Source organism: Leptopilina boulardi, unplaced genomic scaffold (genome assembly GCF_019393585.1).
Source record: "Leptopilina boulardi isolate dan_hultmark-lab unplaced genomic scaffold, ZJU_Lbou_2.1 LbouV2_273, whole genome shotgun sequence".
NCBI lineage: Eukaryota > Metazoa > Arthropoda > Insecta > Hymenoptera > Figitidae > Leptopilina > Leptopilina boulardi.
This window is the reverse complement of record NW_026137833.1, coordinates 1,069,390-1,088,209: the sequence shown is the minus strand read 5'-3', so window position 1 is coordinate 1,088,209 and position 18,820 is coordinate 1,069,390. Positions and strand designations below refer to the sequence as shown.

General features: G+C 32.3%; 1 protein-coding gene across 1 annotated transcript; it reads left to right on the top strand.

Annotated features, from left to right (window-relative positions):
- The first annotated feature begins 649 nt into the window (after window positions 1-649).
- Window positions 650-12,212, top strand: LOC127281574 (uncharacterized). The gene is made up of 3 exons (XM_051305333.1): window positions 650-724; window positions 792-1,247; window positions 9,623-12,212. The coding sequence occupies exons 2-3, from the start codon at window positions 875-877 to the stop codon at window positions 10,180-10,182; spliced, it is 933 nt and encodes a 310-aa protein (XP_051161290.1). The 5' UTR covers window positions 650-724; window positions 792-874; the 3' UTR covers window positions 10,183-12,212.
- The last annotated feature ends 6,608 nt before the right edge of the window (window positions 12,213-18,820 follow it).

Below are 18,820 nucleotides of genomic sequence, written 5' to 3'. Positions count from 1 at the left end.
TTATCCCTGTTTATTTCAGTGGAAATTTTGAAACGCACTTAAATTTGTTTAGAGAACCGAATTGTTCCCTCCTGCATCTATATGGGACTGAATTCCCTATGGGGAGATTTCAGCCGTCGGCATTGTTATTTAACATGAGATTGAACTCGCGGGCGGTAACACAGAATGTGCTCGCTACAAGTGCAACGATCCCCTCGGAAGTTTTGTAGTTCACCCTCCCTCAACATTTTTTCAGTATCAGTAATGAATCTTCAATATCCCATTCTTCCTAACACGTAATTAAAATCGTATACCCGCGGCAAATGATATGAAAATTTAATTTCAATTTTTTTTTAAATTCTACAATAATAATAATAATAATAATAATAATAATAATAATAATAATAATAATAATAATAATAATAATTTGAATTAGAAATATATATCATAACGAATTGTTGGGGAAATATTTTTTTTCTCTATCATAATTTTGAGTTGTGTATTTGGAAATATTCTGAGCAATAAAAAATAGATAAAAATATTAATAATAAAAATTTTTATTTTAATTTCAAAATACATAAATTTTTAATATTTATTTTTATGCGCACGCTACAAGTTTTTGTTATAAAGAGTAAGATATAAAATTTTATTATTTTTTTTTTTTGTAGATTACAAGGTAAATATGCTTTTCAAAAACTTAAATTTCATTTTTTGTTAGTAAAAAAATTCAACTTCTTCGCTGAAGGTAAGAATTATAATTATCTTTAAATATTTTTTTTTATAATATTAGTAAAATTTAAACATCTTTTCAGATCATTTTATCCTTATTAACATATGAGTTTTTTTTATGGCTAACTCATCTCTTTTCAATTTGTAAAGAAAAAAGTTAACAAATATGAATGCCAATGTCAAAATGGTAAATTTTCTTTTTTTCTTGATGACTTTTTTATTCATCATAAACAATTTTGATAAAAACGTACCAAAATTTACAATTCTTCAAAAATGCTGCGACAATAAATCATGGAATTTTTATAATAAAAATAATCTATCTTTGGCCATTGAAAATAAAGTTATTAATCACCACGTGGATTTTTCAACACAGAAAATTTCATTCTATAATTTTGCAAACATCTCAAAAGTAGACGATTTGGTATTAAAGGTCTTTTGGCATACAACAGATGCTCTGATTATTGTTCCACTTTTAACAAACTTTATAAGTTCGGGAATAATTATCGGCAGTGAATTTTCGACAGATTTTCTTCGACAAGGTATAAGCAATTTAGTTATTAAAGAATCATTACAATTTCCAATTCCCATTTTTCAGGGACTTATTACAACAGAAATTGTCACGAAAATATTAAAACTTATAACTTTGCCAGTCATGGCAAAAGTTAATGTTTCTCCAGAATATCGGAAAAATCTCACTGATAAATTCGTTTTGCTTAAACAGAAATTAATGAATATTATTATTGAAAAATGTAATGAAACTACTGCAATGCACATTTTAAAACATTATACCTTTTCTGCAACTAATACTATGACAATTTTTGGGAAACATCTCGAAAGACATGGATACCCTCTTGAAATATATTATGATCGTTGGCTAACTAATCCTCAGTTGTATGAAAAATTAAGATTTAATTTGCACATGGAAATTGGGATACATAGGAGTGAAGCAATTGAACGCACTGAAAATATTTATAGCCCACAACACAGAAAATTAAAAGGCATTGAAATAAGCTGCAACGCTTCTTATTTTTATCCAATTTTGCTTATTTTAATCCATTTTGGTATTAAAATAAGCAAAATTGGATTAAAATAAGAAGCGTTGCAGCTTATTTTAATGCCTTTTAATTTTCTGTGAAGATATGTGTGACGGGTGAAATAAAACACTTATTTATTTTATTAATAAAAAGATATATCCGTAGATATCAAATATTTATTTAAAAGAATTGTTAACTTTACATTGAAGTCCGTAGATAAATGAAAAGTTCCTACTCGGATGTAGGCGAGGAAACAACTGTTATTTGTCTCTGGACCATTCCTTGGGGTAACCGATGGTCCAAGGAATGTTGTCCTTGAAAATAGGGGGCGGAAAAGAGAAACTAAAACTAGTTTGGAAAATGCGTTACACTCCCCAGGTTAGAATGAGCTTAGTCCTCTAAGGTCGTACTCTAACTCTTTTCGGTAATACTATTATATCGTCGTCAATGTTTCTATTATATAATATTGCATTAGATGGATCAACAGGCGCTGTTGCTACCGGTGTATAATTTACAGTAGGGGTCGCTGTCACAGTAGTAGAAATACAAAACAATTTTATACATAAGTTTTTAGGTATCATTTGTCTAAGCCAATCAAAAAATCCAATTTTATATAAACTATAAAGACTAATTACTCCTAAAGATATGTAACCTAAATAGGTTAGTATATCAGTACTTGTTTCTATCCAAGTTTTCGTACGTCTATTCGATTTAATAGATTGTAAGGAAGTTTCCATCACATTTAGGCTTTGTCGTAACTCCTTAAAATTTTCGTGACGTAACGACTCTTGGATCAAAGGTAACTGGTTACTTAATAAACTAATGTCGTCGGCATTTAACTTATAAGTTAATTAAGTTTAATAGTTTAATAGTCTGTGTGTGAGTTCCACACCATACACTCAGTTCAAAAGGCATCTCCGGAACCAATATGTATTGGTTTGGGTCTCTCAACGGAATAAAAACTAATTCCAGAATTCTAAAAGCAGAGAATTGACATATTTGATCCGTAACATGTTTATTTTGACGACGAATTATACTAGTCTCGCATGAATTAGTCTCACTAATAAGATAAGTCGGTTGATTTCGTTTACAAATACGTAGATCGTCGATTTCTTTACATAGTTTTATAGTTTCAATATCCGAAGGAACGTACATATTTTTCTCTATATTTGTTAAGACAACCTCGTGAGAAGGGATGGGTGCTATGAAACTATTTCCATGGGGAATAGGAATTGGAATTAGGTGAAAAGTTTGTAAATCTTCGTATTCTAGAACAGGAACTTTTACTATGTAGACTAAATTTTTGTTGATAATTCCGATTGTTATTTCTGATATATCTACGATATGTTGGTAATTATCTCCAATTAATTTTATAGGATATTTATGGTTACTGGATTCTTCGATGTGTCGCAATTCTTGTATTAATATTGCGGGTGTTAAAATTTGAGGGTGCACAATACCATGCCTTCCGTCATTTATAGCATCGATCATTAAGTTTAAATCTTCGCTATATTCTGCTATTGTAATTTCCGCGGTGGAGATTAAATTAGTAATGAGGATTTGTTTGTTATTTTGATTAGTGGAGTTTATAATTTGGTTCAATTGTAGTGTGCGGTTTTGAGAATGTTCATTTAGGTTCTTAAGGTGTATATCTGCTCGGACGCAAAATAAGATTGTGACCCATAATATAATCTTCATGTTCCCTGAAATTATTGATAATAAGGTTTTAATTTATTTGAGTGAATTAAATGCCTTTCGTTGTTAAATAGTATTTCAAAATTGTTATTGTTTTTAACACTAATAATTGTAGCGGGTCCTTTCCAATCAGCGCATAACTTATCCTTTTTAACATTTTCAAGCAAAACTAAATCACCTATTTTAAATATTTTTTGTGGTAAGACAATCCTAGCATCCTGAACTCTCTTATATTTTTCCTTTGATTGCTGTATTTTCTCTTGAGCCTTCTCGATATATTTTTCATGTCTATCTTTCCATAACTTGATTAGTTCCGAATATTTAAGACATGGAGTTGTAGCGAGAAGAGAAGGTAGATTCGCATTTCTTCCAAAGGTTAACTGAAATGGTGAAAATCCAGTACCTTCATGAATCATTGTATTATAAGCCATGCAAATAATTTTAAGTGTATGGTCCCACTCTACATGATTATCGCTCATCGTTGTCCGTATTAAATCTTTAATAGTCGAATGTGCCCTTTCCAAACTACCGTTGCTTTGGGGATGAAAAGTTGTTGTTTTAACATGCCTTATACGAAACAGGTTTTCGAAGTTCTGTATTAATTCCGATACAAAATTTTGTCCTTGATCCGTTAGTATGTGTTTCGGTGATCCAAACGTATAGATGTAGTGATCGAAAAGTCCCTCTATGATAGATTCGGAGGTAGCATTTTTTAAAGGAACTAGAATTAAATATTTAGTCAACATGTCCTGAATTGACAAAATGTACTCATTTTGTTGTGCAGTTACCGGAAGAGGTCCAAATATATCCATAGCAATTTTATCGTTTGGGTTAGTTGGTGTGTCCGGAATAATTGCTTCTGCTTTGTGTTTAATACGTTGTAATTTCTGAATTTGACACGTGTGACATTTTTTTATGAAATCAATTATTTCTGCTTCCATATTAGTCCAAGTTCCAAGTTCTCTTGCACGTGAGATAGATTTATTTTCACCGAAGTGTTGGGCCATTATTGAACCGTGGCATTCTTTAAGAATTTGTTCGCGTTCTTCTTGCGTAAGTTCTGTGGTTGCATTGAAGCAAGTGTGTACCTTTAGACCTTGATATTTATAACACAAAAAAGAAATAAGTATTTTTAATTTAATTTTTTCAGTTGCCGTAAAAGTTGGGTCGTCGAAATGAAGGCGAAGAATGGTGTATTTCTTTTCAATTGTCCATTTCGCTTGTTGATCTAATGCTTGCAGCCATTTCTTTTCATTGTATTCGGGTAATTTTATAACGTTTTCCCTTAAGTTCACGCGATTCTTAGATATTCTTCTCCAAAGCTTCCCTGGTGCGTTTGGTTTTTCGATTTCGCGAGACTCGGTGCGCTTTTCAAACCATTTATAGTATTCTTTAAATAATTGTTCTGTTTCTATATTTGTTTCTTCTTGATGGTCGATAGTGACGGTTTGATTCTCGTCGATATCGAAATTTAATATTAATGGTTCAAATGGGCTAGTAACTTCTGGTCGCGTTTGAATATTTTGTTGAGGCACTGGCGTATGTAAATCACGGTCCGTATTCTCATTTAACTCTTCTATCTCAGGTAGTTCGAGTTCCAAGTCGAAATTAGAGCTATGTGGCATTATCTCGGATTTTTCCTCATCAATTGCAAAAATTCGCGATAGGGCATCTGCTGCTGTGTTTTCTGACCCTTTTTTGTACTCAATCTCATATTCGTATTCTTCCATTCGAAGTCGCCAATGCATTAATCTCGAAGATGGATCTTTGATATTAAAGAGCCATTTAAGGGCTTGATGATCGGTTAATATTTTGAATTTTCTACCGAGCAGATACTGTCTAAGACGTTTAACTGCCCAAACAATAGCTAGTAGTTCTTTCTCGGAAGTGGTGTAATTAAGTTCATTCTTATTTAAGGTTCTTGATATGTAACAACACGGATGGCCATCTTGTGAAAGAATTGCACCTATACCAACATTGGACGCGTCAGTGGTTAGGACAAATTCTTTTTCAAAATCCGGGTAACGTAAAACGGGAGCTTTACATAAACTCATTTTGAGTTTATCAAATGCCTCTTGACATTTATCAGTCCAAATAAAAGGATTAGAGATTTTTGTAAGCTCTGTTAACGATTTTGCAATTGTAGAGTAGTTTTTTATAAATTTTCGGTAATAACCAGATAGGCCAAGGAAGGATTTTACTTCTTTTGCATTTTTTGGTTGTTTAAAATTAGAAACGGCTTCTAATTTTGCGGGATTAGGTTTCACGCCGTCTTTAGTGATGCAATGTCCGAGATATTCCAGTTCAGGACGTAAATATTCACATTTATCCGGCTGTAGTTTTAAACCAGTTCGACGGAGCCGTTCGAAAAGTGTTACTAAATTATCGTTATGTTCCTGTAGGGTTGAGCCGAATACAACAATATCGTCGAGGTATACAAAACATATTTTCCCGATTAATCCTTCGAGAGCTCGGTCCATCATTCTTTGAAAGGTAGCGGGAGCATTACGGAGACCAAAAGGCATTCTTTCGAATTCGAAGTGTCCTTCTGTTGTCGAAAAGGCGGTAAATTTTTTTGAAGACTCTTCCATGGGTATTTGGTGAAAACCGGATTTCAAGTCAAAAATTGAGAAGAATTTGGCTTTTCCAAGGTGGTCAAGGATATTGTCTATTACTGGTAGTGGGTATGAGTCTTGGTCAGTTATATCATTAATCTTACGAAAATCTGTTACAACTCGCCATTTTTGTACTCCGGAAGCATCGATTTTCTTAGGCACTAACCAAAGTGGTGAGTTAAAAGGAGACTTTGAGTGTCTAATTATCTTCTTTATTAACCAATCCGCTACTTGTTCATTCATTTCTTTCCGATGAGCCTCGGGCGGTCTATATGATTTTATATTGACAATCTTGTTTTCTTTAAGCACAATACGGTGTGAGGCTAACTTACAACTGGGTAAAGGATCTCCCGGAAGTGAAAAGACATCGTGATACGATTGAATGATTTTGTGTACGATTTCACGAATATCACCTTCGATGTGATCTAGTCTACTATTCTCTGTTAGTAACCTAAGCCGTGCTGCGAATTCATCTTGTGTAATATTATGAACAAAATTTTCACATGGTTCGCTTTTTAGAATTTTATAGTCTAGTTCGGTCATAGAAATTAATTTTGGTTTTTGGGAATCGTTGACCAAAGGCACAGTTATTTTTGAGTCGCAAATTCGAAAAATAGAGTCAGGCACATGTGGGTTGTCCATAAAAGCTGCACATCCATTTTGTTTAGAAACAGGTATTTTAACTAATTTCATTTGATTAGGAGGTATTAAGATGCCGTCATCCATCAAAAAATGTAATTTTTTGTCTAAATTCAAATTATTATTTGACAAGTTATATTTATAATTTTGAAGAAAACAAAGTCCCAAAATTCCATCTTCCGGCATTGGAAAATCGTTTGAAACAACATTAAATATATGAGTCTTGTCAAGATATTGGAGTTCGATTTTGAATTGAGATATGTGCGATTCGTTCCCCATTTTAAACTCTTTGTTTTGCGATATTTGTTGGAAATTATCAGGAACGCAAGATTCTTTTAACAAATTTATTGAAGATCCTGAGTCAACAAGCAGTCTGATGTCTCGTTTGAATAGTCGAGGTCGTAGTATGATTGACTGAAGTCGTCCTGAAACGTAAGATATTCTGTCTGTATATTGTCCGGATTCTCGTTGTGAGTTTCCTGAGTTTCGTTCGTTTCCTGACACTCTTCCTGTGTCATATGTACTCTCGCGGGGGGTTTCTTTAATCTTTGGTCCAGTTGAAAATTTGGTGTCTTACCGTTCTTTGCGAAGCATTGTGACTCTAAATGTCCCGGTTTTTTACAATAGTTGCATAGTAGCTGTGCTCTTTGGGCGAGGGGCATGCTGTGGTTAGGCGGGTTATTGTATCTGCTTGACATGGGAGGGCGCGTACCTGGGCGCAAAGGTGTCGTGCTTTGTTGCGGGTTTCTTGACGCTGTAGAAATCCTAAGTCTCATTTTTTCCCGGATCCACACCTCAGCTTCGAGGGCCTCTTCTTGGGCTTTATTAATGGATTTTGGTTTTAAAGGTCTGACTTGTATTCCGAGGTCATCTCTAAGGTTCATAATGTATCGTTTTATTGATGTTTTTTCTTCTATCTGAAGAGCTACTTTTCGCGCGGCTGGTGAACTGTGTTCTGATTGAATCGCGTAATGTAATTCATTTAAACATTTTCCGAAACGTTGATTAAAATTTTGAACACTTTCGTTTCCTTGTTTACACGAATCTAGTTTTGCACGACATAATTCAATCGAGGTTCCTGACCCTAAAATTACCCTGAGTGCTTGATAAAAATCGTTATAATCATTTATAGACACATGCCTTATTGATCTTTTGGCATCATCGATTACTTTTTCCCTTAATATAAAGTCGAGCAATAATTCTGGTTGACTGCAACGTTGTCGCGCACGTTGCACTGTTTTTATAAAATCTTCGGTTCCGACATCGTCACGCCCGTTAAGTGTTTCTACGGTTCGAATTATTTCTTTAGCAGGTAACAGGTCGTTCGCCCTCGCTACGTGTGGTGCCGAGTTTCCGCTCATAAAATTGTCGCCAGTCGGGGGTCCCTGTGGGTTTTCCGATGTACTTTGGGACGAAGACATTCTCGTCTCAACATCATTTTTTTTAAATTTTCCTGGGCTTTACAACGGGATGGTTCTTTATTGTCTAAATTTTTTAGTGAATCATCTGTATCATAGTCGTCCGTAACTAACGCGTCGGTTCTTTTAGCAAGCGCTTCGATTTCCTCAGCGCGTCTGGAATTTTCTTTACCAAGAATTAGAAGGTTCCCGTTCATTTTATTTTGTGTTTCCTCCATACACGAAATTTTAGTGTTTAATTGTTTTACTGTGTCAGTAAGTGTGCGGATAAGGTTCTCTAAATCTGGAGTGGATGTCATTTTGATATTTGAAAATTCGGGTAAATTTTTATTAATGTGAGAGGATTTTTCTCGAGGGTTGTCAGTAACTTCGTAACCGGATAAATATCTAAGATACGATTGAAAAGCCAGCGTAGTTTCGTTTAAATAAATAATATGTTACAAAATAAATTGTTTGTCTAAAAAAAATCTTTTGCTTGCTTAATTTTATTTTTGTAATTGAGATTATTTTATAATTTTTTTTTTGAATTTCGTATTTTGTAGAATTTTATAATTTCGCAAAATTTATAACAATTTTTAATAATAAATAATAATATATATTTTTTTTGTTAACAAAATGTTTATAAATAAACAATAATAATAATATTTATTTACTATTAATATTTATTGTCAATATTAATTATTAATATTATTATATTATTATTAATATTTACTATTATTTATTTATTGTCTAATAATTATTTTTCTTACTCGTTGATTGTTGAAAGTCGTGTTGTACGGTCAGCCTGGAGATGTGTCACTCGTAAGGTACTCTCTCTCTCTCTCTCTCTCGTTGCTAGCTTAGTTGCGTGGCGTCGTGTCACTCGTAAGAAATACACTCCCCCGTTGCCAACTTGGTTGGGTGGCGTCTCACCTTTCCTGGGACTTGAATACCCACGGAATCACTGTCGAACTTACTTAATTCGGCCCGAGTCCGTGTTTTCCGGTAATTCCCAGTGAAAATATCACCGTAATAATCCGTCACAATATTTTTCACAAAAATTTAAATTCACAAGGTTCTCACAAGGATAGCCGATTTTTGATCGCGATCGTATCAAGCTATCCTGGCAGGATCGCCAAAAATGTGACGGGTGAAATAAAACACTTATTTATTTTATTAATAAAAAGATATATCCGTAGATATCAAATATTTATTTAAAAGAATTGTTAACTTTACATTGAAGTCCGTAGATAAATGAAAAGTTCCTACTCGGATGTAGGCGAGGAAACAACTGTTATTTGTCTCTGGACCATTCCTTGGGGTAACCGATGGTCCAAGGAATGTTGTCCTTGAAAATAGGGGGCGGAAAAGAGAAACTAAAACTAGTTTGGAAAATGCGTTACATATGAGTATAATAAACATTCCCCAGGATCTGCGTTTGATGACTATGTGGCTAATGACCTAACTGACACTATCTCCTTTCATGATTATTATGCGATAAGAATTTTTTTGTCTTCTCCTTATGTTAACACAGATCTAGATGAACCTTATGTTTGGAGATTAAAGAAGGCTGTGTATAGTTTAGCAATACGACAGTATAATTCATTTCAACCCTTTCGAAAGAAGCAAATGATGATATTGTACTGCGTCCATTTAAAAAACGTTCATAAAATTATTCGAATTAGCAGATATAAAACAATATCAATTAATGGATTTCTTTATTGCAATGAAGACAGCAGTGAATGGGATTATCTTTATGAAACCTCATCTAAAATAAATAAATTTCAAGAGCCCATCTCTATTACTTATTATAAACTAATATTAAACAAACCATATTTAGCAATTCATGTGAAAAACATTGTTGCAAATTCCAAGTTTTATATAATTATTCCAAAAACTAAATTCATATTTATTGAGGAAAAATTTAATTTGATTGATCAAAGTAATATAAATTTTGTAATTCTGAAGTTTCGTGTTCAAACAGTAGAAGGTGAATGGCTTTCCAAAGTAGCAAATGAAGCTTCTTATTATGAAGATAAAATTAATGGTGAAACTATGTCTAAGCCTTATGAGCGATTGTATTGCAAAAATTAAATGTAAATTACTGGGCATATGTACTTTTTTGCCTAAATTATATTGTTTCTGACATTATTAAAAATATAAAAACCATTTATTCTTGATCATTTTGCCCTTCTTTACTATACCAATCGATTCAAAAATTCACAGTTTATAGTATATAAGGGATACTTTATTACATAAATGCTGTCCTTCCAGTTTGACAATATTTTAAAAATTCGTGACACTTCTATAATAATTTTATTACACTATAACGTATGCTATAGCCAATGTATATGAACTAATAAAATTATTATAGAAGTTTTACGATTTTTCAAAATGTAGTAGTAAAATAAAATAATAATACGAATAATGCAAGAATCAGTAAAGCAATAGCAATTTAAGTATCAAAAATTAGATTAAACAAATCACGAATAAATGCAAAGTTAAAATTCAATATAATTGTTGTACTAACTGATTTCCTGGTAAATAATGCATCGTAGAAAAATTTTAAGGAATTCAGATTTCAAAACTACCGATTATTAATTTATTGACAAAATGCTCAGAGATTAAAATATGGCTATGAAGGTCGAAAATATAAGATTCACATTTAATTAAATTACACTTTTTTAACAATAGGTTTGACTCTGAAGGAAACAACCTTCAATTAATTAATTATTGATTAGGACTAAATGGCCGACGAGTTATTTTCGAAGGCGTCGCTAAACAGCGGTGTTATTCAGATTAATGGAGGAAACAACATTAAGACGCTGTTTTTTAACCGTTTTTTGGGATTTTTTTTAAAAGGGATAAATTTTTTTAAATGAATTGCAATAATAATCAATATAATATAATATTCGTGATCGATGAACGATACGCGGCAATCGGTAAAGCATATCCCGGGAAAACTATCCAATGTTAAATTAATTCACGTTAAAAGTCCACAGGAAAATAGCTGCCAGAAGTATTATTAGAGATTGTCAACAAAACAGCGATTTCATCTTCCTGGTTGCATATAGTATGCTTGGCAACCGAAAAATAGAAAGGAATTTTTTTTCCACCTTTCATTGACCACCCTGTAGACTGTCGCTATAACAAGTTGGACAATTAATTCACAAATGGCGTAAAGAACAATAAATTGCTTTTTTCTGTTAAATTCATTAATCACAATAATTTTCATTTCATATCACATTAAATACACCAAAATTGGTAAAAATTGATTATCCACTCTCTATGAAAAGAACTTAATAGAATATCAGAGAGAAGCCTAATAAGTTCTTTTCATAAAAGAGATTTGTGAATTTTTGGGGAAAAGTACTAGCTAAAATTATTATCTACTATTATATTGAATTTTTTGCCGTTAGGAAGTTGAAACTGACATTAAATAACAAAAGCCGACTGGTGGAATATAACCCCTGGAGGGTGAAAGACTCATCGATCAAGAGAAGGGTGGGGGGGGGAGATCAGCTTTCTCAGGGCAGTCCCAAATCGACGCCCCGGAAGCCAATCTCATGAATCCGCTCCTGAAATGGCATATAGTTATTTAATTGCACGAGGCTCCGAGTGGCCTCTAGTGCCTTATGCTAATGGCTTAGAATTTATGCTTTTGACACTAAAGAGCTGTGCCTCCATTTGCATCCAAAAAGACAGTGAAATACAATTTACAAACTGAAATTAACTGGAGGATATTAATCATATTTCTAATTCTCTACATATACATATATACCATAAAATATATATATATATAATATTTTATAAATGGACTGTCACTTTCCTGTAAATGTAACTACTCCACAATAGTTTCCCTTTTACCGCTTCTTTTTCTGAAACGTACTAATGAAAAGTTTTAATGAGTAATGTTTTGTGATATTTTAGTGACAACATTTATGTTACGAGTTTAATTTTAATTTTGTTATATAACAAACAAATATAAAAATTCCCATACAGAGTCTAAAACAAAGAAATGCAGAAAAGTACAATTTATAATTAGTTATAAATGAGCTTGTACAGCAGTATTTATTTACGAAACTTTTTTTTGTTTTTTAAGAAAATTTTGGCGCAGCTAATACTAATTATAGTAATAAATATTATAACGTAGATTTTAATTTATTATTGATTATATTTTAAATTTTAATTATTTTTATTTTTAACGTTAATTTTTAAGAGTGAAACTAATGAGTTTTATTTTAATTAATTTATTATTATATTTTTAATTTAATGTACGTTATCTACACTTTTTAATTATTAATTTGCCAAGACGCCAAATTATTTTATGGAAAATAACTAAATCTTGAAAAATAGTTAAATAACTCGACAAGTAAATTTTATAATTCTACTTAGGAAAAATGAAAACCAGCTCAGGAATTCTATTGTTGCTTTTCTGCAATATAAGACCGCGGAGAGGGGGGATAAGGATAAACACCATTAATTATACATAATTTATAATAATAAAACTATTTATTATTAATCTCTTCAAATTTATTAAATTTATGAAAGTGGCAGAAGGCTGCATAACGAGATTCAGATTTATTTATTATTATTCTTAAATAATAATGAGATCGATTAAGAAGGAAAATGACTCATAATATATAACTGTGGACTCAATGCCCATTTGACGACCACGATGCCTCGTCCCACAAATGTATTTTTATGACATTTTTAATTTACTTTAAAAGAAGACACAAAACCAAGTTTACACTACGGACATCGGAATGAGAATGAAAGAAAATGGTTGACGAGACAAGCTCGAAAGCGTTACTAAACAGCGGCCTCTCTTCTTGGTGTCAATTAGATCAATTAATATTCAATAATATAATATCCGCGACCGATAATCGATACGCGGTCGTCGGTAACGCAGATCCCTGCAATATCCGATGTTAAATTAATTGATGCGAGAAGTCCATAGGAAATTGACTGACAATAATAGTTTGACAGATCGTCAACAAAACAGCAATTTCGTCTTCCTGGTGTTCTTGAATATTCGGGACTTTCATACAATAATATATACACCACGAAGCTCTTCCCTTGATGACTTTTAATGTCATTGATAGTTAGTGATGTCCTGAACGTCTTTGCAATCTGGCGAGAGTTTTCATAACAGAACGAAAGGACAAATTAAAATAAAATTTATCTATTACAGGTCGACTATTAATCTGACGACTTTGGCAAGTTGGTTTGTTAATACGTGAATTTGAATATACACTTTCATATAGAATTTAGCTTGACAGGAAACGATACTCTTTTAATCCCCTTTCAAAAATATTCTATTTAAAAACAATCTTCAAGCTAAAAATTTCCTTTCTTTTTAGTTTATAAATAACTAAATATTCTCTCACATAATTAATTTCCCTCTTTACTTATCATCAATTCAAAATCAGATTTATTATTTTTTAAATTAATTTAAATCGAGGAAAAGTGGAAAAAATGTTTGAAGTGACTTTAATCTTAAGAAAAAGCAATAAAATGCAGTTAAGAGAATTTAAGAATTTAAATTCCTACTCGAAATTCTAGTAAATTAAAAATTGCGATGATGATACACAATATTATATTAAAACTAATTGATTAAAACTTTTGAAATTTTTTTTCGAGAAAGAACATTTCAGAAATAGGTGGGATAACATGGAACGTGCCAAAACTTGAGAAATGGTACCGGTTTGAATTTCACAATTGTTGTATATATATATATATATTCTTGAGGGAGCGTGCGGAAAACTTGAGGGCAATTTTGCGATTCGTGTCGCCACAGAATAATAATAGGTTGACGACGATAGCGCTATAGCTACTATATACAACAACGGGCGTGAGTTCACGTGCATTGAGGAAAAAAAAAGAGTATGCGCTAATTGACGTTGATTAATATCCAACGTCGTCGATCTTTTATTTAATTCACTTTACCTTAACTACGCCGGATACGGATTTTCGAGAATTAAATGCACGAAGAGAATTTAACGTTGGATATTTCGTTATCAGCGTGTGCTTGGCGCGCAAAAAGGACGATTTTATTCATGATTTGAATATTATTCCCTCTACCACGATTTTTCTCTTAATGCAAATTATTTGCTTTTTCCATTACTCTATATAGGATTATATGGAAAATTTTTGCGGATAAACCTTGGAGAGTCGTAATAACAAAAGTCATTTGTTATCCGCAAACCTTTTGTTCTCCATAATTATATTTTATATATATTTATTATTAATAAAACTTCCAGAAGTTTTTTTTATTAAAATTTTTGTAAAAATTGAAGGGAAATTAAAAAATACAGAAAAAAAATTTTTTTATCGTACAATTATAAAACTAATTGTTGGTAATAATATTTTTAAAAAAATAATTTCTTAAGCCACTTTACTTGTAGTAAAAGAGGCAATTTGCGATGAGCTAAAAAGCGGTTTTACCATGGCTTTAATCTCTCGACATTCCGTATTTTCAATATTCCCATTCTACTCCCTCTTACGCTAATAAGCAGGGATTCAGCTGGACTCACACATTTCCATGCTAGCTTTAAAATCCCACATTCTCAATTTCGATTTTCTTGAATATAGCTTTATATTCAGCTTCAGTACCATATGCCGAGATTTATTTTTCTTCGTTGTTGTAATTAATTGGATGTTCGAAAAAAAAATTACGTAAAATGATATAATTATTGGGTAATATTTCGTATACAACCTTAGATTATTTAATAATAAATTTTGATTTGGATTTAGTAAAATCTCAACATTGGAAATAATCTCGTCATTCAAACGATAAAACGTGATGAACATCCACAAGATAGTAAAAATCGAAAGAAATTTGAATATTTATGTTGCAGTTGTTTATCTAATGGAAGGATTTTACAGACGTTGCAGACACATGGGAGTGTTATATCCTGTAGATACCTGTATATATTTTTTTTTGGTAAATAATTTGTGCCAAAAGAAAGGAATTGAGGAAGGGGAGCGCCTATCGCTGTTGGGTCGATACTCATGGGTATTTGGACGATTTGCATAAAAATTGTTGCTTCCCAACTCATATTTTTTTGTAATAATAAAGTGAATTTGTCGAAATTATAATAGGTACTTAGGTTAAGACTATAACAGTACACTTTACAACACTAACATAAATTTTTCGTTTATTTTTATATTTATCTTAAATAAATATTATAAAATTGTGAGCAAAGTATACAAAATATCAAATTGTTAAGTTCCAATTCACAGAAGGGTTCTTCTAAATTATATGACCATTGTAAAAGAAGGGACTACGTTCAGGGGATTAGGATAATTACTCTCAAACTCTAATCATATACCCATAAACAGTTTCGTTCAGATTTGTCTATGTACTGTAAAATTCATAAAGTGGTATCAACACCACCTTTTTTTGTGGGTGTTCCTTTGGAGAACCAACCAGGTTACCCGAATTTTAGGTTTCTCCACCTTTTTGGGTTTTTCCTCAAAAGAACCAATCAAGAAACTTGGTGCCCTTTTGTGCCAAAAAAAATCAAAACGTCGATCTTCCCTCCGAAAATTTTCAACTTCTCTTTGCATAAAACTTCACAATTTACAAATCAGAATAAAAGTACTTGTCGACGACTGATGATCATTATCGCAATTCTTTAGTCATATAAAATTTCATTCTCAATTATCTAGTATTGTAACTCGCGAATCACGGTATAATTTCAAATAACATACCGTAACTTTCAACACACTTTACCAATTGTACACACACAATTGAAGAAATATAATTGTATTATGTATTTAGTTGCTGTTATTGACTTAAACAAACCTTTCTGATACTTAATTCTCAATATTAATTAAGTCAGACCATTTATTAAAATAAATATGCGGAATTAACAAAAATTATACGCACTTTTTCATTGTTATTCGATCTACTACAACAATTGTTCCTTTTTGTCAAATTGGACATCGGTGCTTATTAATTAGTTATCTAATTAGAAGTCCTTAATTGCCTGTTATGTCTCCCAAAGTGATTAGAATTGTTATTTAACTGTTGCAACCTGTTTTTTTTTATGAAACTAAATATTTCGAACTTAGAGTAATAATTTATAGAATTCGAAAACTACTACAACTAATTTTGACAATAGGAAAATATTATTACGACTTACATTGCTATTAGCTAATCCACAATTTCTTAATGTCACCAAAAGATTATAGCACTCACTTAGAAGTATTATTTTCATTACTAAATATAAATAGAATTGTTAATTTTTAAATCAAGTCAACAAATTTTTTTAGAAAGAATTGAAATAATGCTCAAAGAATTTTTCAGCTAGGTTTAGTATTTTTGATATTTGAAATTGCAAAGTCCAGTCAGGATTTACTTATTGACTATATCTATTGGTTTCATTCTTTCATATATATCTTTCTAACTCGAAGGCATGGTTTGCAATAAAGTCGAGTCCACCTTTACATCCTCCCGGATGACTTCTTCCTCACTCCGCTTGGCAAGCACGTCGGATTACGGGAGATTTGTGTACGTAAGGAGTGCGAATAAAGGAGAGTGAGAGAACGAGAGATGGTATTTGAGGAAGATGGGCCAGAAAAAGTATCGCAGATTCGAACTTTATTTTCCAATAGTGTCAGACCACTGCCAATTCTAAAATTGCAACACGGAGAAAAATCTCTCCTCTCCTTTCAAAAGAAAGAGAATAGCTATTTGGCACATTGAAAATGTGGAAAAACTTTTTCATTGGTTAATTGAGTGAAAATTTAACAGGAAATATAACCGTATTCCCTCGAAACTTATAGACGGTATCGAAATCATTGCCATGCTGCTTCTCTTCCAATAAAGAAAATATATATATCTGAATAACTTCTTTTATGCATTACTTTTTATCAGATAAACTTAAACATTGATATTGTTATGGCAAACATAATCTTATTTCAGTTAAAAAATTGATTTATTCATTATCTAGTATGGAAAAACTTTTTTTTGAAATTATTTTCCTAAAAAATATATTTATTGTCGCATAATAATTGATAGAGCCTTTTTATATATACACATGGTATAATCAAATTTTTTCTTCAGTGAGTAAAAATCTAAAATTAGAAAAAGGCAAATATTTGATATGACAAAAGAGCTCCTGACACAATAGCGAAGCAAGGTTTTTCGCTAAAAATAATTAAACTCGAAGGTATTCTGCACTAGCATATAGTGGCATTTCCGGTAGTAAGCGAGTGTCGGACGAGGTTGGACCTTGTGTTGGACTAATTCGAAACTACATATTTAATCCTGGACAAAGTCAGGGTTGCCGAGGCAACCGACAACACAAAGAACCCACTAGCCGCGAGGGACTTGAAACCTCGCATTGCACAGTGTGCGCTGAGGAATCACGAGTGTACTGGGTGAAAGAGAGGATGTCTGGGCTCCACTGGAAGAACCATACCTGGTACCCGCTTAGTGGTGGTGAGTCGTGCGGATTTCTAAGTGCACGCAGAGAGTGAAGAAGTAGAGCCGGGAGCTCTTCAACCCTTCTCTTTTCTTTTCTTCTGATGCTCTTCTCTCTCTCTCTCTCTCTCTCTTTCTCTCGGTACTATTTTCCAACGAGATGCACGACTCTGATGTCTGGCCAAGTTCGTTACATGAGTCGCACACACTTATTTAACGTCATTGTGTGCATTGATGCATATACATAGCGAGAGAGCTTCATTCTAAAGCTGGTCCACCCGCATCTTCCACAACTATGTGTGTATTTCTGTGAGGAGCAACATGGATTTAATCTTCACTCAAAGCAAACCCCAATCTGACCAACCAGACACAACTATATCTCTCTCTGATGTTACAAAGATACGTAATAATGTATGTGTTCCCTTTCTCATCTCCTGGCACTCTCACCTATCACTTGACCCACGAAAATTATTATATCGACACACAGCTTCACCACTTAATCATTTTGTCTCGTATGACTAACTCAGCTATCTTAAATATGGGATATATTAAATTCCATACTTCCTAAAGAATGCACTGATTGAGATTATATAAAAGTAAATTATCCTCTAACGATAAAATTAGTGAAATATTTTCCATGAGGTAAAATTTACCTTCTCTGAAATTTTTTTTTTTTTTTTTTGAACTATGAAAAAGTTTAACTCGTTTACTTTGAAACATTAAATGGAATTTTGTTTTAAAATAGAGAGAAAATTGATATTCGATAATTTATAGGAGAAAAAAAAATATTGTGTAAAATTCCAAATAAAGAAGCGAACCTTTTGTTAATTACATTTGTAGAAAGATGAAACTTTTTTTTTCTCATTTCCTAGAAATATATATTAAATTCATTTTCATTACAACTCTCCCCTTAATATAAAAACGAAAGTGAATCTCTTCAATTCTCATTTCTGCATTACAGTATACTTTAATCCAATCTAATTTTCTCCCCCCCCCCCTCTCTCTCTCTCTTTCTCTATGAAACGACCATAACCAGTCGTATTTTCATCCCTATACATCTTTTTAACCGCTGTATTAATATAACTCTCTCTTTCCTCTTTTGCCTTGGGTTATATTTACAATTTGTAAAGTTTCCACGTTATATATGAGAGAGAGCATTTTATGAAATGAATAGATGATAAAGTATATTTTCTTAAGTTGTAAAAGAGCGATGGTGTACTAACTCCCTCTCTCTCTCTCTCTCTCTTTACCCTTGTTCGTACTCGATCAACGCAAATTGTAACTTTTGCGAAGGGAGCA